The sequence below is a fragment of the Gallinula chloropus genome (genome assembly GCF_964237585.1).
Source record: "Gallinula chloropus genome assembly, chromosome: 2".
Lineage (NCBI taxonomy): Eukaryota > Metazoa > Chordata > Aves > Gruiformes > Rallidae > Gallinula > Gallinula chloropus.
In genome coordinates this window covers 827,397-852,264 of record NC_140086.1, presented here as the reverse complement: position 1 = coordinate 852,264, position 24,868 = coordinate 827,397, and the positions used below count along the sequence as shown (strand labels likewise).

Below are 24,868 nucleotides of genomic sequence, written 5' to 3'. Positions count from 1 at the left end.
GCCGCGAACCGCCGGGGCGGGGTGGAGCCAACCAGGGGGATGGGATCTGGGGACACCACCCGGCGACGCGATCAGGCACCGCGATCCGGTGTTGCGCTCTGGGGACGCGATCCGGTGATGGGATCCGGCACCACGATCCGGTGTTGTGGTCTGGGGACGCGATCCGGTGATGGGATCCGGCACCAGAATCTGGTGTTGCGGTCTGGGGACGCGATCCGGTGATGGGATCCGGCACCGCGATGCGGTGTTGCGGTCTGGGGACGCGATCCGGTGATGGGATCCGGCACCGCGATGCGGTGTTGCGGTCTGGGGACGCGATCCGGTGATGGGATCCGGCACCGCGATGCGGTGTTGCGGTCTGGGGACGTGATCCGGTGATGGGATCCGGCACCGCAATGCGGTGTTGCGGTCTGGGGACGCGATCCGGTGATGGGATCAGGCACCACGATGCGGTGTTGCGGTCTGGGGACGCGATCCGGTGATGGGATCCGGCACCGCGATGCGGTGTTGCGGTCTGGGGATGTGATCCGGTGATGGGATCCGGCACCGCAATGCGGTGTTGCGGTCTGGGGACGCGATCCGGTGATGGGATCCGGCACCGCGATGCGGTGTTGCGGTCTGGGGACGTGATCCGGTGATGGGATCCGGCACCGCAATGCGGTGTTGCGGTCTGGGGACGCGATCCGGTGATGGGATCAGGCACCACGATGCGGTGTTGCGGTCTGGGGACGCGATCCGGTGATGGGATCCGGCACCACGATCCGGTGTTGCGGTCTGGGGACGCGATCCGGTGGTGGGATCCGGCACCGCGATCCGGTGTTGCGGTCTGGGGACGCGATCCGGTGATGGGATCTGGCACCGCGATCCGGTGTTGCGGTCTGGGGACGCGATCCGGTGATGGGATCCGGCACCGCGATCCGGTGTTGCGGTCTGGGGACGCGATCCGGTGATGGGATCCGGCACCGCGATCCGGTGTTGCGGTCTGGGGACACGATCCGGTGATGGGATCCGGCACCGCGATGCGGTGTTGCGGTCTGGGGACGCGATCTGGTGATGGGATCAGGCACCGCGATGCGGTGTTGCAGTCTGGGGATGTGATCTGGTGATGGGATCCGGCACCACGATCCCGTGTTGCGGTCTGGGGACGCGATCCGGTGATGGGATCCGGCACCGCGATGAGGTGTTGCGGTCTGGGGATGTGATCCAGTGATGGGATCTGGCACCGCGATCCGGTGTTGCGGTCTGGGGGCGCGATCCGGTGATGGGATCCGGCACCGCGATCCGGTGTTGCGGTCTGGGGATGTGATCCGGTGATGGGATCCGGCACCGCGATCCGGTGTTGCGGTCTGGGGACGCGATCCGGTGATGGGATCAGGCACCACGATGCGGTGTTGCGGTCTGGGGATGTGATCCGGTGATGGGATCCGGCACTGCAATGCGGTGTTGTGGTCTGGGGACGCGATCCGGTGATGGGATCCGGCACCGTGATGAGGTGTTGCGGTCTGGGGATGTGATCCAGTGATGGGATCTGGCACCGCGATCCGGTGTTGCGGTCTGGGGACGCGATCCGGTGATGGGATCCGGCACCGCGATGCGGTGTTGCGGTCTGGGGACGCGATCTGGTGATGGGATCAGGCACCGCGATCCGGTGTTGCGGTCTGGTGACGTGATCCGGTGATGGGATCCGGCACCGCGATGCGGTGTTGCGGTCTGGGGACGCGATCCGGTGATGGGATCCGGCACCACGATGAGGTGTTGCGGTCTGGGGATGTGATCCAGTGATGGGATCTGGCACCGCGATCCGGTGTTGCGGTCTGGGGACGCGATCCGGTGATGGGATCCGGCACCGCGATGCGGTGTTGCGGTCTGGGGATGTGATCCGGTGATGGGATCCGGCACCGCGATCTGGTGTTGCGGTCTGGGGACGCGATCCGGTGATGGGATCAGGCACCACGATGCGGTGTTGCGGTCTGGGGATGTGATCCGGTGATGGGATCCGGCACTGCAATGCGGTGTTGCGGTCTGGGGACGCGATCCGGTGATGGGATCCGGCACCGCGGTCCGGTGTTGCGGTCTGGGGACGCGATCCGGTGATGGGATCCGGCACCGCGATCCGGTGTTGCGGTCTGGGGACGCGATCCAGTGATGGGATCCGGCACCGCGATCCGGTGTTGCGGTCTGGGGACGCGATCCGGTGATGGGATCCGGCACCGCGATGCGGTGTTGCGGTCTGGGGACGCGATCTGGTGATGGGATCAGGCACCGCGATCCGGTGTTGCGGTCTGGTGACGTGATCCGGTGATGGGATCCGGCACCGCGATGCGGTGTTGCGGTCTGGGGACGCGATCCGGTGATGGGATCCGGCACTGCGATGAGGTGTTGCGGTCTGGGGATGTGATCCAGTGATGGGATCTGGCACCGCGATCCGGTGTTGCGGTCTGGGGACGCGATCCGGTGATGGGATCCGGCACCGCGATGCGGTGTTGTGGTCTGGGGATGTGATCCGGTGATGGGATCCGGCACTGCAATGCGGTTTTGTGGTCTGGGGACGCGATCCGGTGATGGGATCTGGCACCGCGATGCGGTGTTGCAGTCTGGGGATGTGATCTGGTGATGGGATCCGGCACCGCGATCCCGTGTTGCGGTCTGGGGACGCGATCCGGTGATGGGATCCGGCACCGCGATGAGGTGTTGCGGTCTGGGGATGTGATCCAGTGATGGGATCTGGCACCGCGATCCGGTGTTGCGGTCTGGGGGCGCGATCCGGTGATGGGATCCGGCACCGCGATCCGGTGTTGCGGTCTGGGGATGTGATCCGGTGATGGGATCCGGCACCGCGATGCGGTGTTGCGGTCTGGGGACGTGATCCGGTGATGGGATCCGGCACCGCAATGCGGTGTTGCGGTCTGGGGACGCGATCCGGTGATGGGATCAGGCACCACGATGCGGTGTTGCGGTCTGGGGACGCGATCCGGTGATGGGATCCGGCACCACGATCCGGTGTTGCGGTCTGGGGACGCGATCCGGTGGTGGGATCCGGCACCGCGATCCGGTGTTGCGGTCTGGGGACGCGATCCGGTGATGGGATCTGGCACCGCGATCCGGTGTTGCGGTCTGGGGACGCGATCCGGTGATGGGATCCGGCACCGCGATCCGGTGTTGCGGTCTGGGGACGCGATCCGGTGATGGGATCCGGCACCGCGATCCGGTGTTGCGGTCTGGGGACACGATCCGGTGATGGGATCCGGCACCGCGATGCGGTGTTGCGGTCTGGGGACGCGATCTGGTGATGGGATCAGGCACCGCGATGCGGTGTTGCAGTCTGGGGATGTGATCTGGTGATGGGATCCGGCACCACGATCCCGTGTTGCGGTCTGGGGACGCGATCCGGTGATGGGATCCGGCACCGCGATGAGGTGTTGCGGTCTGGGGATGTGATCCAGTGATGGGATCTGGCACTGCGATCCGGTGTTGCGGTCTGGGGGCGCGATCCGGTGATGGGATCCGGCACCGCGATCCGGTGTTGCGGTCTGGGGATGTGATCCGGTGATGGGATCCGGCACCGCGATCCGGTGTTGCGGTCTGGGGACGCGATCCGGTGATGGGATCAGGCACCACGATGCGGTGTTGCGGTCTGGGGATGTGATCCGGTGATGGGATCCGGCACTGCAATGCGGTGTTGTGGTCTGGGGACGCGATCCGGTGATGGGATCCGGCACCGTGATGAGGTGTTGCGGTCTGGGGATGTGATCCAGTGATGGGATCTGGCACCGCGATCCGGTGTTGCGGTCTGGGGACGCGATCCGGTGATGGGATCCGGCACTGCGATGCGGTGTTGCGGTCTGGGGACGCGATCTGGTGATGGGATCAGGCACCGCGATCCGGTGTTGCGGTCTGGTGACGTGATCCGGTGATGGGATCCGGCACCGCGATGCGGTGTTGCGGTCTGGGGACGCGATCCGGTGATGGGATCCGGCACCACGATGAGGTGTTGCGGTCTGGGGATGTGATCCAGTGATGGGATCTGGCACCGCGATCCGGTGTTGCGGTCTGGGGACGCGATCCGGTGATGGGATCCGGCACCGCGATGCGGTGTTGCGGTCTGGGGATGTGATCCGGTGATGGGATCCGGCACCGCGATCTGGTGTTGCGGTCTGGGGACGCGATCCGGTGATGGGATCAGGCACCACGATGCGGTGTTGCGGTCTGGGGATGTGATCCGGTGATGGGATCCGGCACTGCAATGCGGTGTTGCGGTCTGGGGACGCGATCCGGTGATGGGATCCGGCACCGCGGTCCGGTGTTGCGGTCTGGGGACGCGATCCGGTGATGGGATCCGGCACCGCGATCCGGTGTTGCGGTCTGGGGACGCGATCCAGTGATGGGATCCGGCACCGCGATCCGGTGTTGCGGTCTGGGGACGCGATCCGGTGATGGGATCCGGCACCGCGATGCGGTGTTGCGGTCTGGGGACGCGATCTGGTGATGGGATCAGGCACCGCGATCCGGTGTTGCGGTCTGGTGACGTGATCCGGTGATGGGATCCGGCACCGCGATGCGGTGTTGCGGTCTGGGGACGCGATCCGGTGATGGGATCCGGCACTGCGATGAGGTGTTGCGGTCTGGGGATGTGATCCAGTGATGGGATCTGGCACCGCGATCCGGTGTTGCGGTCTGGGGACGCGATCCGGTGATGGGATCCGGCACCGCGATGCGGTGTTGTGGTCTGGGGATGTGATCCGGTGATGGGATCCGGCACTGCAATGCGGTGTTGTGGTCTGGGGACGCGATCCGGTGATGGGATCTGGCACCGCGATGCGGTGTTGCAGTCTGGGGATGTGATCTGGTGATGGGATCCGGCACCGCGATCCCGTGTTGCGGTCTGGGGACGCGATCCGGTGATGGGATCCGGCACCGGGATCCGGTGACACAACCTGGGGCTGGGATCTGGCGCTGGGATCTGGTGACACAACCTGGCGCTGGGATCAGGCACCGGGATCTGGTGACACAACCCGGCGCTGGGATCCAGCACCGGGATCCAGTGACCCGACCCGGGGCTGGGATCCAGCACTGGGATCCAGTGATACAACCCAGTGATGGGATCCGGCACTGGGATCCAGTGACCCGACCCGGCGCTGGGATCTGGCACCGGGATGCGGTGACACAATCCGGCACTGGGATCTGGTGACATGACCCGGTGCTGGGATCCGGCACCGGGATCCGGTGACACGACCTGGCGCTGGGATCCGTCACCGGGATCCGGTGACACGACCCGGTGCTGGGATCCGGCACCGAATCCAGTGACCCGACCCGGCGCTGGGATCCGGCACCGGGATGTGGTGACACAACCCGGCGCTGGGATCCGGCACCGGGATCCGGTGACCCGACCCGGCGCTGGGATCCGGCACCGGGATCCGGTGACCCGACCCGGGGCTGGGATCCGGCACCAGGATCCGGTGACACGATCTGGCACCGGGATCTGGTGACCCGAGCTGGTTCTGGCATCCGGCACCGGGATCCGGTGACACGACCCGAAGCTGGGATCCAGCACTGGGATCCGGTGATACAACCCAGTGATGGGATCCGGCACCGGGATCCAGTGACACGATCTGGCACCGGGATCTGGTGACCCGACCCGGGGCTGGGATCCGTCACCGGGATCCGGTGACCCGACCCGGTGCTGGGATCCGTCACCGGGATCCGGTGACGCGCTGTTCCGTGCCCGCAGGCAGGGCTGCTTCCTGGAGGATCTGTACCGCGCTTACTTCAACCTGGGGCACATCCAGCTGCGGGACGGGGACCACTCCGGAGCCCTGCGCTGCCTCAGCCGCGCGCGCGACTGCGCCCGCAGGATGAAGGAGAAGGAGATGGAGAGCGAGTGCTGCGCCGGCGCCGCGCAGGTGCCCGGGGCACCGTGGTGGGGTGGGGGCGGTGAGGGGGACGGGGGTGGGGGGGATGGGATGGGGGTGCAGGGGATGGGGGGGTACAGGGATGGGGGAAACTGGGATGGGGGGATGCAGTGATATGGGGATGGGGATGGGGGGGACAGGGATGGGGGTGCTGGGGATGGGGGGGGACTGGGATGGGGGGAACTGGGATGGGGGGATGCAGTGATATGGGGATGGGGATGGGGGGGACAGGGATGGGGGTGCTGGGGATGAGGGTGCTGGGGTTGGGGGGGGTTTAATGGGGGTGCAGAGGATGGGGGTGCTGGGGATGGGGGGGAATGGGATAGGGGTGCAGGGGATGGGGGGACTGGGATGGGGGGATGCAGTGATATGGGGATGGGGGGGATGTGGATGGGGGGATGGGGATGGGGGGGAATGGGATAGGGGGATGGGGATGGGGATGGGGGATGGGGATGGGGGGGACTGGGATGGGGGTGCAGGGGATGGGGGGGACAGGGATGGGGGGGATGGGGATGAGGGGGACTGGGATGGGGGGGATGGGGATTGGGGAGACAGGGATGGGGGTGCTCGGGATGGGGGGGAATGGGATAGGGGTGCAGGGGATGAGGGGGACTGGGATGGGGGGGATGCAGTGATATGGGGATGGGGGGGATGGGGATGGAGGGGACAGGGATGGGGGTGCTGGGGATGGGGGGGACTGGGATGAGGGGACTGGGATGGGGGGATGCAGTGATATGGGGATGGGGATGGGGGGGACAGGGATGGGGGGGTGGGGATGAGGGGGGATGGGATGGAGTGCAGGGGATGGGAGTGCTGGGGATGGGGGGGACTGGGATGGGGGAACTGGGATGGGGGGATGCAGTGATATGGGGATGGGGATGGGGGGGACAGGGATGGGGGGGTGGGTATGAGGGGGGGATGGGATGGGGTGCAGGGGATGGGGGGGACTGGGATGGGGGGGATGCAGTGATATGGGGATGGGGGGATGGAATGGGGGTGCAGGGGATGGGGAGACTGGGATGGGGGTGCTGGGGATGGGGGGGATTTAATGGGGGTGCAGGGGATGGGGGTGCTGGGGATGGGGGAGACAGGGATGGGGGTGCTGGGGATGGGGGGTTGCAGTGATGGGGGGACAGGGATGGGGGTGCAGGGAATGGGGGGGATGCAGTGATGGGGGGATGCTGTGGATGGGGGGGATGCGGTGATGGAGGTGCTGGGGATGGGGGTGCAGGGGATGGGGGGCATGCAGTGGTGGAGGGGATGGGGGGATGCAGTGATGGGGGTGCAGAGGATGGGGGGATGTAGTGATGGGGGACAGGGATGGGGGGGATGCAGTGATGGGGGTGCAGGGGATGGGGGAGATGGAGATGGTGGGGGTGGGGATGTGGATGGGGGGATGGGGTGTTGCAGTGATGGACGGGATGGGGATGGGGGTACCGGGGATGGGGGGAACAGGGATGGGGGTGCAGGGGATGGGGAGACTGGGATAGGGGTGATGCAGCGATGGGGATGCTGGGGATGGGGGTGCTGGGGATGGGGGTGCTCCACACCGCGCTACAGGCAGTGCCGGTGTCGTGGTCCTACCACCCCCCAACCCCCCTCACCACCCACCTATCCCCCCCCCCAAACCCAGGTCCTGCTCAGCCTGGGCGACCTCCCCGCTGCCAGACGCTCCCTGAAGCAAGCCTACGCCCTGGCACCGCGGCAACCGCGGCAGCGCCGCGCCGTCCGCCACCAGCTCCGCTACGGTACCGCGACCCCAGCACCGGGCACCGGGGGAATTGGGGGGTAAGGGGGTGCTAAATAACCCCCCCTTTGTGTCCCCCCCCAGCCACCAAGGTGATGCGGCTACGGGAGGCCCTGGACGAGGCCACCGCCGGCGGTGACACCGCGACGGCGCTGGGGCTGTGCGAGCGCCTCGGGGACGCCTTCTCGCGGGGCGGCCACTACGGGCACGCGCTGGGCTGCTACCAGCAGCAGGTGGGGGTTTTGGGGGGGGATGGAGGGGGTTTTGGGGGGGTACAAGTGGGTTTGGGGGGGATGGAGGGGGTTTTGGAGGGGGTACAGGTGGGTTTCAGGGGGGATGGAGGGGGTTTTGGGGGGGTACAAGTGGGTTTGGGGGGGGTGGAGGGGATTTTGGGAGGGGATGGAGGGGGTTTTGGTGGGGGTACAGGTGGGTTTCGGGGGGATGGAGGGGGTTTTGGGGGTACAGGTGGGTTTGGGGGGGATGGAGTGGGTTTTGGGGGGGATGGAGGGGGTTTTGGGGGGTTAGGGATGGGTTTGGGGGGGGTACAAGTGGGTTTGGGGGGATGGAGTGGGTTTGGGGGGGATGGAGGGGGGTTTTGGTGGGGGTACAGGTGGGTTGGGGGCGATGGAGGGGGTTTTGGTGGGGGTACAGGTGGGTTGGGGGGGATGGAGGGGGTTTTGGGGGTACAGGTGGGTTTCAGGGGGATGGAGAGGGTTTTGGGGGGTTAGGGGTGAGTTTAAGGGGATGGAGATGGTTTTTGGGGGGTAGGGGTGGGTTTGAAGGGGGGTACAGGTGGGTTTGGGGGGGATGGAGGGGGTTTTGGGGGGGTAGAGGTGGGTTTGGGGGGATGGAGGGGGTTTGGGGGGGTAGCGGTGGGTTTGGGGGGATGGAGGGGGTTTTGGGGGGTGTACAAGTGGGTTTGGGGGGGATGGGGTGGGGTTTTGGGGGGGAGGAGGGGGTTTTGGGGGGGGGTGGATGGGTTTGGGGGTCTGGCTGGATTTTGGGGTGGGGGTGGCTGGGTTTTGGGGGGGGATGGATGGGTTTGGGGGGGGTTGAGGGGTTTTGGGGGGTTGGCTGGATTTTGGTGGGTCTGGCTGGATTTTGAGGGGTCTGGCTGGATTTTGGGGGGTCTGGCTGGGTTTTGGTGGGTGCTGGCTGGATTTTGAAGGGTGTTGGCTGGATTTTGGGGGGTGCTGGCTGGATTTTGGTGGGTCTGACTGGATTTTGGGGGGTGCTGGCTGGATTTTGGGGGGGTCTGGCTGGATTTTGGGGGGGATGGCTGTGTTTGGGGGGGGATGGATGGGTTTTGGGGGGCTGGCTGGGTTTTGGGGGGGGATGGCTGGATTTTGAGGGGTCTGGCTGGGTTTTGGGGGGTGCTGGCTGGATTTTGGGGGGTGTGTTGCTTACTTTGGGGGGGGGGTCTGTGTGTGCAGCTGGCCCTGGCACAGGAGCTGGGCGGCCGGCGGGGGACGTGGCCGTCATCCACGGCTCCTTGGCCACCACCCTGGGGGACCTGAGGGACCCGGCGGGCCGCCGCGCGGCACTACCGGCACCAGCTGGCGCTGCACCCCGGCCCCGCGCTGCAGGTGGGGGGTGGAGTCCCTGGGGGGGGGTCCTCAGGCCTTTGGGGGGTGATTTGGGGTCCCTGGGGGGTTATAAGGGTGTTTGGGGTGGGATTTGGGGTCCGTGGGGGGGTTATCAGGCGTTTTGGGGAGGGTTTGGGGTCCCTGGGGGGTTATCAGGGGTCTTTGGGGGGGTTGGAGTCCCTGGGGGGGGTTCTCAGGGCTTTGGGGGGGGATTTGGGGTCCCTGGGGGGTTATCAGGGGTCTTGGGGGGGGGTTGGAGTCCCTGGGGGGTTCCTCAGGGCTTTGGGGTGGGATTTGGGGTCCTTGGGGGGGTTCCTCAGGGCTTTAGGGTGGGATTGGGGGTCCCTGGGGGGGTATCAGGGTGTTTTAGGGGGGGTGGGGTCCCTTGGGGGGTTATCAGGCCTTTGGGGGGGGATTTGGGGTCCCTGGGGGGTTATCAGGGTGGTTGGGAGGGGTTTGGGGTCCCTTAGGGGATTCCTCAGGGCTTTGGGATGGGATTTAGGGTGGGATTTGGGGTCCCGGGGGTTATCAGGGTGTTTGGGGTGGGATTTGGGGTCCCTGGGGGGGTTATCAGGCGTTTTGGGGAGGGTTTGGGGTCCCTGGGGGGATTATCGGGGTTTTGGGGTGGGATTTGGGGTCCCATGGGGGGTTCCTCAGGGCTTTGGGTGGGATTTAGGGTGGGATTTGGGGTCCCTGAGGGGCTATCAGGGGTTTTTGAGGTGGGATTTGGGGTCCCTGGGGGGGTTATCAGGGGTCTTTGGGGTGGGATTTGGGGTCCCTGGGGGGTTTTGAGGCATTTTGGGGGGGGATTTGGGGTTCTTTGGGGGGTTCCTTCAGGGCTTTGGGGTGGGATTTGGGGTCCCTGGGGGTTATCAGGGGGTTTGGGGTGGGATTTGGGGTCCCTGGGGGGGTATCAGGGTTTTGGGGGGGGTTGGGGTCCCTTGGGGGGTTCTTCAGGGCTTTGGGGTGGGATTTGGGGTCCCTTGGGGGGTTTCGCAGGGCTTTAGGGTGGGATTTGGGGTAGGATTTGGGGTCTCTGGGGGGTTATCAGGGTGTTTGGGGTGGGATTTGGGGTCCCTGGGGGGTTATCAGGGGTTCTTTGGGGGGGGTTGGGGTCCCTTTTGGGGGTTATCAGGTTGTTTGGGGTGGGATTTAGGGTGGGATATGGGTTCCCTGGGGGGTTCTCAGGGCTTTGGGGTGGGCTTTGGGGTCCCTGGGGGGTTATCAGGGTTTTTGAGGTGGGTTTTGGGGTCCCTGGGGGGTTATCAGGGGTTTTTGGGGGGGTTGGGGTCCCTGGTGGGGGGGTGTCAGGGCTTTGGGGGTGGGGGTTGGAGTCTCTGTGGGTCCCCAAAGCAGGTTCCCCACTTTTAGTGCGGGGGGGGGCGTGGGGAGGCCCTGGGGTGTTCCCACACTTTTGGGGGGTTAGATCCCTTTTGGGGTCCCCCAGGCCCCCCCTACTGTTCCCCAGTGCCCCCCAGTCCCCCCCACTGACCCCAGTACCCCCCCCAGGAGGGGAAAACGTGGTTGAACTTGGCCTTGGCCATGGAGGAGGCGGGTGACCCCCCCCCCCAGCGCCTCTCCTGCCTCCAAACCGCCCTGGCCCGCGCCCAAACCGCCGGTGACCCCCGGCTGCAGGTGAGGGGGGGGGTGGATCTGGGTCTAGAGACCCCCCCCAGGGGGTGTTTATTGGGGTTAGGGGGGTGGGGAAGGGGTGTGTATCCTTCCTCCCTCCCTCCTTCCCTCCTCATCCTCTCCCCACAGCGCCAAATCCTCCGGCACCTCCGGACCCTCCAATCCAGCATCGGTGACGCCGAAGCCGCCGCCGCCACCGTCACCCTCTTGGAAAGGTTGGGAGGGGTGGAGGGGGGGTCTGAGGAAGAGGAAGAGGATGAGGAAGAAGAGGAAGAGGAGGAGGAAGAGGAAGAAGAGCCGGATGACTCCGAGCTGGAGCTGTCTGAGAGCGGTGAGAGGCAGGAGGGGAGGGGGAGGCAGGATTTGGGGGGTGGGGGTGAGATTTGATGGGGAGGGGGAGGATTGAGGGGTGGGGGGGGGTCTCAAGGCTTTTTTTAGGGGGTGTCACCCCCCCCATTGTCTAATTTGAGGGGGGGTCTTTTCCAGAGGGGGAAGATGAGGAACTTGAGGGGTACCCCAAGAGCGTCCCGGGGCGCCGGCGGCTCAGCAAGGTGAGAAGAGGAGGAAGAAGTTGGAGTGGGGGGGGGGGGGTGGGGGGGTGTTTTCTTCACCCTCCACCCCCTTAAAGTGATTTGGGGGGGGGTCTTTAATTAATATCCCCCCCCCACAACCAGTGGAACCGCCGTAACGAGCGGGGTGAGACCCCCCTGCACCGCGCCCCTGCATCGAGGGCGACCTGCGCCGCGTCCGCCTCTTCCTCCAGCAGGTGGGACCCGTTTGGGGGGGGGACACACCCCCTAAACCACCCTGAGGAGGTGAAGGGGACCCCCAGCAAATTGTCCCCCACCCCAAAATCCTCCCCCTCTCTTTGTTTTCCCAAGGGACACCCCCTGAACCCCCGTGATTACTGTGGCTGGACCCCCCTGCACGAAGCCTGTAACCACGGGCACCTGGGTGAGGACCCCCCCCCCCAGTGCTGATCCCTGCCCCCCCGTGCCAATAACCCCCGCCATGGGGCTGGTGACACCCCCACGGTGCCCATAACCCCCCCCATGGCACCACTAGCCCCCCCCGGTGCCAATAACCCCCCCCATGGCACTGGTGACCCCCCCACGGTGCCCATAACCCACCCCCCATGGGGCTGGTGACCCCCCCATGGTGCCCATAACCCCCCCATGGCGCTGGTGACCCCCCCACGGTGCCCATAACCCACCCCCCATGGGGCTGGTGACCCCCCATGGCGCTGGTGACCCCCCCCACGGTGCCCATAACCCCCCCCATGGTGCTAGTGACCCCTCCCCCGGTGCCCATAACACCCCCCATGGTACCAATACCCCCTTCCGGTGCCAATAACTCCCCCCATGGCACTGGTGACCCCCCCACCGTGCCCATAACCCCTCCCATGGTGCTGGTGACCCCCCCACGGTGCCAATAACCCCCCCCCCATGGTGCCAATACCCCTCCCTGGCACCAGTAACCCCCCCACAGGGCCAATAACTGCCCCCCACCCCTGGTGCCGGTACCCCCCCAGCACTGATAACACCCCCCCAGTGCCCATAACCCCCCCCATGGATTGGTGACTCCCCCCAGCACCAATAAACCCCCCCCATGGTGCCAATAGTACCACCCCCAGCACCAATAACCCCCCCCATGGTGCCAATTACCACCCCAGCACCAATAACCCCCCCATGGTGCCAATAGCACCCCCCCAGCACCAATAACCACCCCCCAGCACCAATAACCCCCCCCAGCACCAATAACCCCCCATGGTGCCAGTAACCCCCCCCATGGTGCCAATAGCACCCCCCAGCACCAATAACCCCCCCCCCAGCACCAATAATCCCCCTCCAACACCAATAACCCCCCCCATGCTGCCAATAACCCCCCCCCAGCACCAATAACCCCCTCCCATGGTGTCAATAACCCCCCCCACCACCAATAACCCCCTCCGTGGTGCCAATATCACCCCCCCCCAGCACCAATAACCCCCCCTCCTCTCCCTCACCCCCCCCCAGAAATCGTGCAGGTGCTGCTGGATGGGGGGGCGGCTCTGGATGACCCGGGGGGGTCGGGGTGCGAGGGCATCACCCCCCTGCACGACGCCCTGAGCTGCGGCCACTTCGGCATCGCCGAGCTCCTGATCCGGCGCGGGGCGTCGGTGACGGCCAGGAACGCCAAGGTGAGGCCCTGGCACCCTATTTGGGGTCCCCCCCAACCCTGTACCCCCACATTGGTGCTGTGAACCCCCCTTTCCCCCCCCCCCCCCAAAAAGGGTCTGACGCCGCTGGGGACGCTGGAGGAGTGGGTGAGCGCCTACGGTGAGGAGCTGGACCAGGAGACGCGGCAACGGTGCCGGGACACCGAGAGGTTGCTGAAGGACGCCATGGCGGCTGCGGCCGTGACGGTGACGCCGACACGAGGTGGGGTGGGATACGGTGGTGGGGACGTGGTGATGGGGACATGGTGATGGGCACGTGGTGATGGGGATGACATGGTGATGGGGACGCAGTGATGGGGATGTGACACGGTGATGGGGATGTGGTGATGGGGATGTGATGCAGTGATGGGGACACGGTGATGGGGACATGGTGATGGGGATGGGACATGGTGATGGGGACGCGGTGATGGAGATGTGACATGGTGATGGGGACGTGGTGATGGGGACGTGGTGATGGGGATGTGGTGATGGGGACGTGACATGGTGATGGGGACATGGTGATGGGGACGTGGTGATGGGGACGTGGTGATGGGGATGTGACACGATGGTGGGGACACGGTGATGGGGACGTGGTGATGGGGACGTGGTGATGGGGATGTGACACCGTGATGGGGACGTGGTGATGGGGACGTGACATCGTGATGGGGACGCGGTGATGGGGATGTGATGGTGACATGGTGATGGGGATGTGGTGATGGGGACGTGACATGGTGATGGGGATGACATGGGGATGGGGACATGGTGATGGGGATGACATGGTGATGGGGAAAGTGGTGATGGGGACGTGGTGATGGGGATGTGGTGATGGGGACGTGGTGATGGGGATGTGGTGATGGGGATGTGACACGGTGATGGGGACGTGGTGATGGGGATGCGGTGATGGGGATGCGGTGATGGGGATGTGGTGATGGGGATGTGGTGATGGGGATGTGACACGGTGATGGGGACGTGGTGATGGGGATGTGGTGATGGGGACGCGGTGATGGGGACGCGGTGATGGGGATGCGGTGATGGGGATGCGGTGATGGGGATGTGGTGATGGGGATGTGGTGATGGGGATGTGACATGGTGATGAGGATGTGACACGGTGATGGGGACGCGGTGATGGGGATGTGGTGATGGGGACATGGTGTATGGGCCGGGATGTGGTGATGGGGACACGGTGATGGGGATGTGGTGATGGGGACGTGACACGGTGATGGGGACGTGGTGATGGGGACATGGTGATGGGGATGTGACACGGTGATGGGGATGTGACATGGTGATGGAGACATGGTGATGGGGACGTGGTGATGGGGACGCGGTGATGGGGATGTGGTGATGGGGATGTGACATGGTGATGGGGATGTGGTGATGGGGATGTGGTGATGGGGACGTGACATGGTGATGGGGATGTGACACTACAATGGGGACGTGGTGATGGGGATGTGACATGGTGATGGGGATGTGGTGATGGATATGACATGGTGATGGGGAAAGTGGTGATGGGGACGTGGTGATGGGGACACGGTGATGGGGATGTGGTGATGGGGATGTGACATGGTGATGGGGCCGTGGTGATGGGGATGTGACACTGTGATGGGGATGTGGTGATGGGGCCGGGACGTGGTGATGGGGACGTGGTGATGGGGATGTGACACTGTGATGGGGATGTGGTGATGGGGACGTGGTGATGGGGACGCAGTGAATGGGACATGACACGGTGATGGGGACGCGGTGATGGGGACGCGGTGATGGGGATATGGTGATGGGGACGTGCCGCAGTGATGGGGACGTGACGCGGTGATGGGGACGCGCCGTGGGGATGGCAACACGCGGTGGTGATGACGTGGCGCCGTGGTGATGGCCACGTGGTGACGGCGCCACGGTGGTGGCCGCGTGCTCGGCGATGGCGCCGCGCCATTGAGGGGGGAGCACTGATGGAGTTTCCATCACCACAGGCACCCCCACACCGCGGCACAGCGGGGCCTCGCCGCTGTTTGACGCCGAGCTCAGCGAGCGCCAACCGGCGCCGACGGATTCCGGTGCCACCGCCGCGGCGGCGCCGGTGAGGGTGGTGAAGAAGCGTCAGCGCGCGGCCGGATGTGGCACCACGGAGCCACCGGAGCCGGATGAGTACGGAGCCGCCATCCGGGCGCTCGGCAGCGCCAAATCCCTTCCCAGTGCCGGCAGCATCGGTGTCACCGCGGCGCCGTCCCGGCAACCGGCCCTGATCCCGGCTGATCAATACCTGGAGGAAGATGATTGGCTGGAAGACGACCTTGGAGGAGGCCGGGGGGGCCGGAAACGCCCCCGCCGGGACCCCCGAGACCCCCCGACTTCTCCTGATGACGCCACAGCGCCGGAGAGCGACGGTGACTCCACGGCGCCGAACCGGCAGCGACCACCCCGCCGGCACCGGCACCGCGACACCGCGCTGAGCCGCCGGGAACGCCCACCCCCTGAGGAGCCACCTGAGCCCCCCCTGCCTTCCCCCACCACCACCACTGGCACTGCCGCCGCGCCGGAAACCACCGAGACCCCCCCAGCGCCGCCACCACCGCCGCCGCCATCGTTACCGGTGCTCCGTGTCCGCGTCCGCGTCCAGGACGACGTCTTCCTCATCCCGGTGCCACAGGGGTGAGTCCATCCCCCACCCCAGACCCCCCTAAACCCCCTCCCTGCACCCCTTGACCCCGTGTCACCATGTGTCCCCCCCTACCCCGTCCCGGTGTCATGGCGGCGGCAGGGAGCGTCCGGCGGTGGCGTGGTTGGCGGCGCGAGCGGCCGAGCGGTATCACCAGGCGCGGGGGCTCCTCCCCCGCCTCACCCTGACCAAGGAGGGGGCTCTGCTGGCCCCCCAGGACCCCGTGGGCGACGTCCTGCACAACAACGAGGAGGTGAGGGGGGTGACGTCACACACCCCCACCCCCACCCCCCTAAATCATCCCGTCCTGGTGATGTCACACTGCATCCTCCCTGGTGACGTCACCACATCCTTCCCAGTGATGTCACTTCGTCCTCCCCTGTGACATCACTGCATCTTCCCCTGTGATGTCACAGCCCATCTTCCCCTGTGATGTCACACTGCATCCTCCATGGTGATGTCACCACATCCCCCCCCCGTGACATCACCACCACCACCCTGTGACATCACATCCTCCTCTGTGACATCACTACATCCTCCCCTGTTACATCACTACATCCTCCCTTCTGACATCACCATGTCATACTGTGTGATGTCATCACAGTTCCCCCTATGACATCACCGTGTCTTTCCCCTATGACATCACCGTGTCCTCCCCAGTGACATCATCATATCCACCTTTATGATGTCATCATACCCTCCCCGTTGATGTCACACCACATTCCCTGTGATGTCACACCCCACCCTCCCTTGTGACATCACCACATTTCCCCCTGTGACGCCACTGTGTCTTCCCCTGTGATGTCACCTGGTGACATCACCCCATCATCCCCCCCCCCCCCAGTGACATCACCACGTCTTCCCTGGCGATGTCACCCCACATCCTACCCGGTGATGTCACCGCATCCCCACCTGGTGACATCACTTCATCCCCCCGCTGGTGATGTCACCACATCCTCCCTCGTCCCATCACCCCATATCCTTCCTGATGACGTCACCGCATCCACACACATACCCCCAGGTGACGTCACCTCACCCCCCTCAGTGACCTCACGACCCCCCCGGTGTCCGGTTGCCTTCCAGGTGTTGGCAGAGGTGGAGCGCTGGGAGGTGCCGCCCCTGGCCGAGCGCTACCGCAGGGCCTGCCAGAGCCTGGCGCTGGGTAAACACCCCCCAAACCCCTCTTACCCCCCCCCAAAACCCACCGTGACGTCACCGTGACATCACCGTGACGTCACCGTCCCGGCAGAGCCCCACCCGCTGCTGCTGAAGGCGACGGAGCGGCACGAGCAGGCGGCGGCGCTGGAGCTCAGCGGGGGGTTGGGGCTGCGACCCCCCCACCTCCCCCCGTTCCTTCGCGCCCTCAAGCTCCACGCGCCCCTGCGGCACCTGCGGCTCCGCGGCTGCGGCCTGAGCGACGCCGCGGCCGACGAGCTGGGCGCCGCGCTGGGCACCCTCCCGGCGCTCACCCTCCTGGATCTCACCGGCAACCGGCTCGGCCCTCAGGGGCTGCGGCAGCTCCCACCGCGGCAACACGGCGACGCCGGAGCCTTCCAGGTACGGGGGATGGGGTGGTGGTGGCGGTGATGGGGTGATGGTGATGGGGTGATGGTGGCAGTGACAGGGTGATAGCGGTGAGGTGATGGGGATGGGGTGATGGTGGTGGAGTGATGGTGGTGGTGACAGGGTGATGGTGACGGTGACAGGGTGATGGCGGTGGGGTGATGGTGATGGGGTGATGGTGGTGGTGGTGGGGTGATGGTGACGATGATGGCAGCAGTGACAGGGTGATGGGGTGATGGTGATGGGGTGATGGTGATGGTAGTGGTGACAGGGTGACGGTGGTGGTGATGGGGTGATGGCGGTGGTGATGGGGTGATGGTGACGGTGATGGCAGCAGTGACAGGGTGATGGGGTGATGCTGATGGGGTGATGGTGGCAGTGACAGGGTGATGGTGGTGGGGTGATGGTGACGGGGATGGGGTGATGGTGATGGGGTGATGGTGACGGTGATGGCAGCAGTGACAGGGTGACAGGGTGATGGTGGCGGTGATGGGGTGGTGGCGGTGACGGGGTGATGGTGATGGCAGTGATGATGGGGTGATGGTGATGGGGTGATGGTGGCAGTGACAGGGTGATGGTGGTGGGGTGATGGTGATGGGGATGGGGTGATGGCAATGGTGATGGAGTGATGGGGATGGGGTGATGGTGGCAGTGATGGCAGCGGTGACAGGGTGACGGTGGCGGTGATGGGGTGACAGCGGTGGTGAGGGGATGATGGTGATGGGGTGATGGCGGCGGTGGTGGGGTGATGGTGATGAGGTGATGGTGGTGGTGACAGGATGATGTGGCGGTGATGGGGTGATGGCGGCAGTGGCGGTGACGGGATGATGGTGATGGGGTGATGGTGATGGGGTGGTGGTGATGGGGTGATGGTGGCAGTGACGGGGTGACAGTGATGGCAGTGGTGACAAGGTGACGGGATGATGGTGGCGGTGACGGGGTGATGGCAGTGGTGACAGGATGAGGGTGATGGGGTGATGGCAGTGGTGATGGGGTGATGGTGATGGGGTGATGGCAGCGGTGATGGCCTGGTGGTGATGAGGTGATGGTGTCAGTGACAGGGTGACAGTGATGGCAGTGGTGACGGTGAGGGGATGATGGTGCCAGTGACGGGGTGATGGCAGCAGTGAGGGGATGATGGTGATGGTGGCAGTGACAGGGTGATGGTGGCGGTGGTGGTGCCGGGATGATGGTGATGGGGTGATGGTGATGGGGGTGGGGTGATGGCAGCAGTGGCAATGTGATGGTGATGGGGTGATGGTGGCGGTGACGGGGTGATGGTGACAGTGATGGCAGCGGTGACAGGGTGATGGTGGCGGTGACGGGATGATGGCGGCAGTGAAGGGATGATGGTGATGGGGTGATGGCAGTGGTGATGGGGTGATGGTGGTGGTGACAGGGTGATGGCGGCAGTGGCAGTGTGATGGTGATGGGGTGATGGTGACAGGGTGATGGCAGCAGTGACAGGGTGACGGGATGATGGTGGCAGTGAGGGGATGATGGTGATGGGGTGACAGCGGTGGTGACAAGGTGATGGTGGTGATGGGACGATGATGGCGGTGACAGGGTGACAACCACCCCCCTAAACCCATTTCCCCCCACCCCAAAACCGCGGCGCCGGCCCGGCAGAGCCTGGAGGAGCTGGAGCTGAGCCTGAACCCCATCGGCGACGCCGGCTGCCGGCCCCTCACCGCGCTGCTGCGCTGCTGCCCGGCGCTCAGCGTCCTGCGGCTCCAAGGTTGCGGCTTCACCGACACCTTCAGCCTCACCGGTAAGCGGCGCCGCGGTGACAAGGTACCGGTGAGGGCGGGGTGTTCCCCCTCACCCCGTCCCCCTCATCTCCCACCCCGCGGTTGGGTTCGTAGGAGCGCCGCCGTTGCGGACGTTGGTTCTATCCCATAATCCCCTGGGGCCGGCGGCGCTGGAGCGGCTCCTCGGTGACACCGCGTGCCGGAACCTTCAGCGGTTGGAGCTGAGCGGCGTCACCGCGACGCCGCCGCGGACGCTGGCCGCCGCGCTCGGCTCCTACCTGGCGCAGGTGAGTAGAGGCGGTGCGACGCGGCGTGGCGCGGTGATGTCACGCGGCGCCAGTGATGTCATCGCCGTTATCCCCCCCCAGGACAGCTGCGCCCTCCGGCACCTGGCGCTCGCCGGGAACCGCCTGAGTGACGCTGACATCGTGGAGGTGACAAGGTGGGGATGGTGGTGGTGCTGCCACAGTGTTGGGGTGTTGGGGGTGTTGGGGGGGGGGTGTGTGGTGTTGGGGTGCACCATGTTGGGGTGTGGTGGTGATGTGGCAGTGCCACGGTGTTGGGGTGCGGGGATGTTGGGCAACACCGGGGGTGTTGGGGGCACGGGGGGGAGTTGGACCATGGGGTGTTGGGGGGTGGCGGTGTTTGGGCACAGGGTGTTTGGGCACAGGGTGTTGGGGTTGAGGTGTGGTGGTGTTGGGGTGCACAGGGGGGTGTTGGTGTTGGGGGGCATGGTGATGTTGGGGGGTATGGTAGTGTTGGAACACACAAGCTGTTGGGGTGTTGGGAGGGGTGTAGCAGGGTGAGGATGTTGGGGCACACCATGTAGTGGTGTGGTGGTGTTGAGGGGGTGCCACGGTGTTGGGGTGCAGGGGTGTTGGGCAACACCGGGGGTGTTGGGGGCACGGGGGGGAGTTGGAGCATGGGGTGTTGTGGGGTGGTGGTGTTTGGGCACAGGGTGTTGGGGCACAGGGTGTTGGGGTTGAGGTGTGGTGGTGTTGGGGGGCACTGGGGGTGTTGGTGTTGGGGGGCGTGGTGGTGTTGGGGCGTATGGTAGTGTTGGGGCACACAAGCTGTTGGGGTGTTGGGAGGGGTGTTGGGGGTCAGGATGTTGTGGCACACCATGTAGTGGTGCGGTGGTGTTGGGGGGGTGCCACGGTGTTGGGGCGCGGGGGTGTTGGGGGCACGGGGGGGAGTTGGAGCATGGGGTGTTGGGGGGGGTGGTGTTTGGGCACAGGGTGTTGGGGCACAGGGGGGTTGAGGTGTGGTGGTGTTGGGGGGCACGGGGTGTTGGGGGTGTTCATGGCTGTTGGGGGATCAGGGTGTTGGGCCACATTATGTTGGGGTGTGGTGGTGTTGGGGGGGTGTGGAGTGTTGAGGCACGAAGGGGTGTTGGGGGACACAGTGTGGGGTGTCAGGGCACAGGAGTGTCGGAGCACAGGGGTGTTGGGGGGCACAGGGGGTGTTGGGGGACACAGTGTGGGGTGTCAGGGCACAGGAGTGTCGGAGCACAGGGGTGTTGGGGGGCACAGGGGGTGTTGGGGGGCACGGTGTGGGGTGTCAGGGTACAGGAGTGTCGGAGCACAGGAGTGTTGGGGGGCACAGTGGGGTGTTGGGGGGCTGCAGTGTTGGGGCACAGGGGTGTTGGGGGTGCAGGGGGGGTGTTGGGGGGCGCGGTGTGGGGTATCGGGGCACAGGGGTGTTGGGGGGCACAGGGGTGTTGGGCACAGGGGTGTCAGGGGGCTGCAGTGTTGGGGCACAGGGGTGTTGGGGGGTGCAGGGGGTGTTGGGGGGTGCTCTGTGGGGTGTCAGGGTACAGGGGTGTTGGAGCACAGGGGTGTCACGGGGCTGCAGTGTTGGGGTGCCACAGTGTTGAGGGGTCTTGGGGCATGGTGGCGTTGGGGTGCCCAGGGGTGGGGTGCACAGGGATGTTGTGGCACAGGGGTGTTGGGGGGCACGGTGTGGGGTGTCAGGGCACAGGGATGTTGTGGCACAGGGGTGTTGGAGGGCACAGGGGAGTGTTGGGGTGCACGGTGTGGGGTGTCAGGGCACAGGGGTGTTGGGGGGCACAGTGGTGTCGGGGGGCGCAGGGGTGTCGAGGTGCAGCTGTGTTGTGGCACAGGGGTGTTGGGGGGCACAGGGGGATGTTGGGGGGCACAGGGGCGTCAGGGGGCTGCAGTATTGGGGTGCCACAGTGTTGGGGGGTCTTGGGGCATGGTGGCGTTGGGGTGCCCAGGGGTGTTGTGGCACCCAGGGGTGTCATGGCACAGGGGTGTTGTGGCATGACATGGTTGGGGTGTTGGGGTGCGCTGTCAATGGTGGGGGGTGTGTGTGGCAGTGTTGGGGTGCCCAGCTCAGCCCCCCACCCACCCCACCCACCCCCCAGGTCCCTCCCCACTCTCCCGGCTCTGCTGTCCCTGGATTTCTCCGCCAATCCCGGTGTCGGCACCGCGGCGCTGGTGACGCTGCTCCGCGGCCTGCGGGACACAGGGCGGGAGCTCCGCTACCTCAGCCTGGCCGGTACGGCACCGACACCCCCCCAGTTCCCCCCCACCCAGCACCCCACTGGCGTCACCCTAACCACAACCCCCCACCCCAGGCTGCTCCGTACAGCCGGACGCCGCCACGCTCGCCGAAACCGCCACCAAAATCCACCATCTCCACCTCCACCGGCGCCGCGACCGCGCTGGAGCCTCGACGGACACCGACGCCGCTTCCCCCGCAGCCCTGGATGCGCCGGTGTCACCACGGTTCTGACCGGCCCCACCGTGGTCCTGACTGGTGTCACCATGGCTCTGACCGGTGTCACCGTGGTCCTGACTGGTGTCACCACGGCTCTGACCGGTGTCACCGCAGCTCTGACTGGTGTCACTATGGTCCTGACTGGTGTCACCACGGTTTTGACCGGCTCCACCGTGGCTCTAACGGGTGTCACCGCGGCTCTGACTGGTGTCACTATGGCTCTGACCAGTGTCACCGTGGTCCTGACTGGTGTCACCATGGTCCTGACCGGTGTCATCATGGTCCTGACTGGTGTCACTATGGTCCTGACTGGTGTCACTGTGGCTCTGACTGGTGTCACCGCGGCTCTGACCGGTTTCATTGTGGTCCTGACCAGTGTCATCGTGGTCCTGACTGGTGTCATCATGGTCCTGACTGGTGTCACTATGGTCCTGACCGGTGTCACCGCGGCTCTGACCGGGGTCACCATGGTCCTGACCGGTGTCACCGTGGTTCTGACCAGTGTCACTATGGTCCTGAATGGTGTCACCGTGGTCCTGACTGGTGTCATCGCGGTCCTGACTGGTGTCATCATGGTCCTGACTGGTGTCACCGCAGTTCTGACCGGCCCAACCGCGACTCTGACCAGTATCACTACAGTCCTGACTGGTGTCACCACAGTTGTGACCAGCATCGCTGCGGTTCTGACTGGTGTCACCATGGCTCTGACTGGACTCACCGCAGTCCTGACTGGTGTCACCACGGTTCTGACTGGTGTCACCATGGTTCTTACCAGTGTTGCTGTGGCTCTGACCAGTGTCATCATGGTTCTGACTGGCCTTACCACAGTCCTGACTGGTGTCACCATGGCTCTGACTGGTGTCACCATGGCTCTGACCAGTGTCTCCATGGTCCTGCCTGGCCTCACTGTGGTCCTGACTGGTGTCACCATGGTCCTGACCAGCCTCACCGTGGTCCTGACCAGCCTCACCATGGTCCTGACCAGCCTCACTGTGGTTCTGACCGGCGCCGCTGTTCCACCCCAAATTTACCGCGCTGGCTGCCACCGGTTTGTTTCCCGGCGCTGTGGTTTGTTCTCAACAAGGGATTGTCTCACCCTGGGTTATTCCTGCCTCAGTTTATCCCCCTCATGGTTTATCCCCCTCATGGTTTATTCCCACCATGATTTATCCTCAGTGGATTATCCTCCCCATAGTTTATTCTCCCCATGGTTTATCCTCACCATAGTTTATCCTCAATGGTTTATCCTCACTGTGGGTTATTCTCCCCATGGTTTCCCTGCCATGATTTACTCCTGCTGTGGTGTATCCCTGCCATGGTTTATTCCTGCCATGGTTTATCCTTCCCAGGTTTATTCCCACCGTGGTTTATCCTCAGTGGATTATTCTCCCCATGGTTTATTCTCACTGTGGTTTATTCTCCCCATGGTTTCCTTGCCATAGTTTATTCCTGCTGTGGTTTATCCTCACCATGATATCCCTGCCATGGTTTATTCCTGCCATGGTTTATCCTTCCCAGGTTTATTCTCACCAGGGTTTATCCTCAGTGGATTATTCTCCCCATGGATTATTCTCACCACGGTTCCCTTGCCATGGTTTATTCCTTGCTGGGATTTATTCTCCCCATGGTTTATCCTTACTGGGGTTTACTCTCCCCATGGTTTATCCTCAATGGTTTATTCTTCCCATGGTTTATCTTCCATGGTTTATTCTCACCGTGGTTTCCTCACTGTGGTTTATTCCTGCTGGGGTTTATCCTCACCAGGGTTTATTCTCCCCACGGTTTATCCTCACTGGGATTTATTCTCCCCATGGTTTATCCTCACTGGGGTTTATTCTCCCCATGGTTTATCCTCACTGGATTATTCCCACTGTGGATTATTCTCACCAGGGTTTATCCTCGCTGGGGTTTATCCTCAGTGGGTTATTCTCCCTGGGGTTTATTCCTGCTGGGGTTTATCCTCACCAGGGTTTATTCTCCCTATGGTTTAATCCTCAGTGGATTATTCCCACTGTGGATTATTCTCCCCATGATCTATCCTCACTGTGGATTATTCTCCCCATGGTTTATCCTCACTGGGGTTTATTCTCCCCATGGTTTATCCTCAATGGATTATTCCCACTGTGGATTATTCTCACCAGGGTTTATCCTCGCTGGGGTTTATCCTCAGTGGGTTATTCTCCCTGGGGTTTATTCCTGCTGGGGTTTATCCTCACCAGGAGTTATTATTCCCATGGTTTATCCTCACTGGGGTTTATTCTCCCCATGGTTTACCCTCAATGGTTTCTCTTCACCAGGGTTTATCCTCAGTGGATTATTCCCACTGTGGATTATTCTCTCCATGATTTATTCCTGCCATGGTTTACCCTCACCGTGGTTTATCCCTGGCATGGTTTATCCTTGCCAGGGTTTATTCTCCCCAGGGTTTATCCTTGATGGTTTATTCTCACCAGGATTTAACCTCAGTGGCTTCTTCTCACTGGGGGTTATTCCTGCTGAGGTTTATTCCCACCATGGTTTATCCTCACCGTGGTTTCCTTGCCATGATTTATTCCTGCTGGGGTTTATCCTCACCATGGTATCCCTGATGTGGTTTATCCCCTGCATGGCTTATTTCCAACATGATTTATTCCCAGCATGGTTTATTCCTGCTGGGGTTTATCCTTGCCAGGTTTATCCTCCCCATGGTTTATCCTCAATGGTTTATTCTTGCCATGGATTATTCTCACCATGGATTATTCTCACCATGGTTTCCTCACCGTGGTTTATTCCTGCTGGGGTTTCTCTTTGCCAGGGTTTATTCTCCCCATGGTTTATCCTCACTGGGGTTTACTCTCCCCATGGTTTATCCTCACTGGGGTTTATCCTCAATGGTTTCCTCTCACCGTGGATTATTCTGGCTGTGGTTTATTCTCACCATGGTTTGTTCCTGCCTCAAATTTATCCCCAGCAGAGTTTATTCCTGCCGTGGTTTATCCTCACCAGGTTTCCTCTCCCCATGGTTTATCCTCAATGGTTTATTCTTCCTGGGGGTTATTTTTGCTGTGGATTAGTCTCACCATGGATTATCCTCACCATGGGTTATCCTCACCGT

At 63.7% G+C, this 24,868-nt stretch overlaps 1 protein-coding gene across 1 annotated transcript in view; it reads left to right on the top strand.

Moving 5' to 3' along the window:
* Nucleotides 1-21,849, top strand: part of TONSL (tonsoku like, DNA repair protein) — a gene marked incomplete at its 5' end in the record, with an annotated part of 37,571 nt that extends 15,722 nt beyond the window's left edge. The window contains 24 exon segments of the mRNA XM_084280240.1: nt 5,729-5,900; nt 7,543-7,657; nt 7,741-7,889; nt 9,090-9,102; nt 9,105-9,184; nt 9,186-9,242; nt 10,752-10,877; nt 11,004-11,205; nt 11,361-11,425; nt 11,549-11,593; nt 11,596-11,640; nt 11,756-11,828; nt 12,890-13,053; nt 13,147-13,272; nt 15,033-15,044; nt 15,047-15,711; nt 15,821-15,971; nt 16,802-16,880; nt 16,968-17,275; nt 18,911-19,052; nt 19,147-19,319; nt 19,401-19,474; nt 21,419-21,552; nt 21,632-21,849. Of these exon segments, the coding sequence (XP_084136366.1) occupies nt 5,729-5,900; nt 7,543-7,657; nt 7,741-7,889; nt 9,090-9,102; nt 9,105-9,184; nt 9,186-9,242; nt 10,752-10,877; nt 11,004-11,205; nt 11,361-11,425; nt 11,549-11,593; nt 11,596-11,640; nt 11,756-11,828; nt 12,890-13,053; nt 13,147-13,272; nt 15,033-15,044; nt 15,047-15,711; nt 15,821-15,971; nt 16,802-16,880; nt 16,968-17,275; nt 18,911-19,052; nt 19,147-19,319; nt 19,401-19,474; nt 21,419-21,552; nt 21,632-21,789 (3,328 nt within the window). The 3' untranslated portion in view covers nt 21,790-21,849.
* Nucleotides 21,850-24,868: the final 3,019 nt, after the last annotated feature.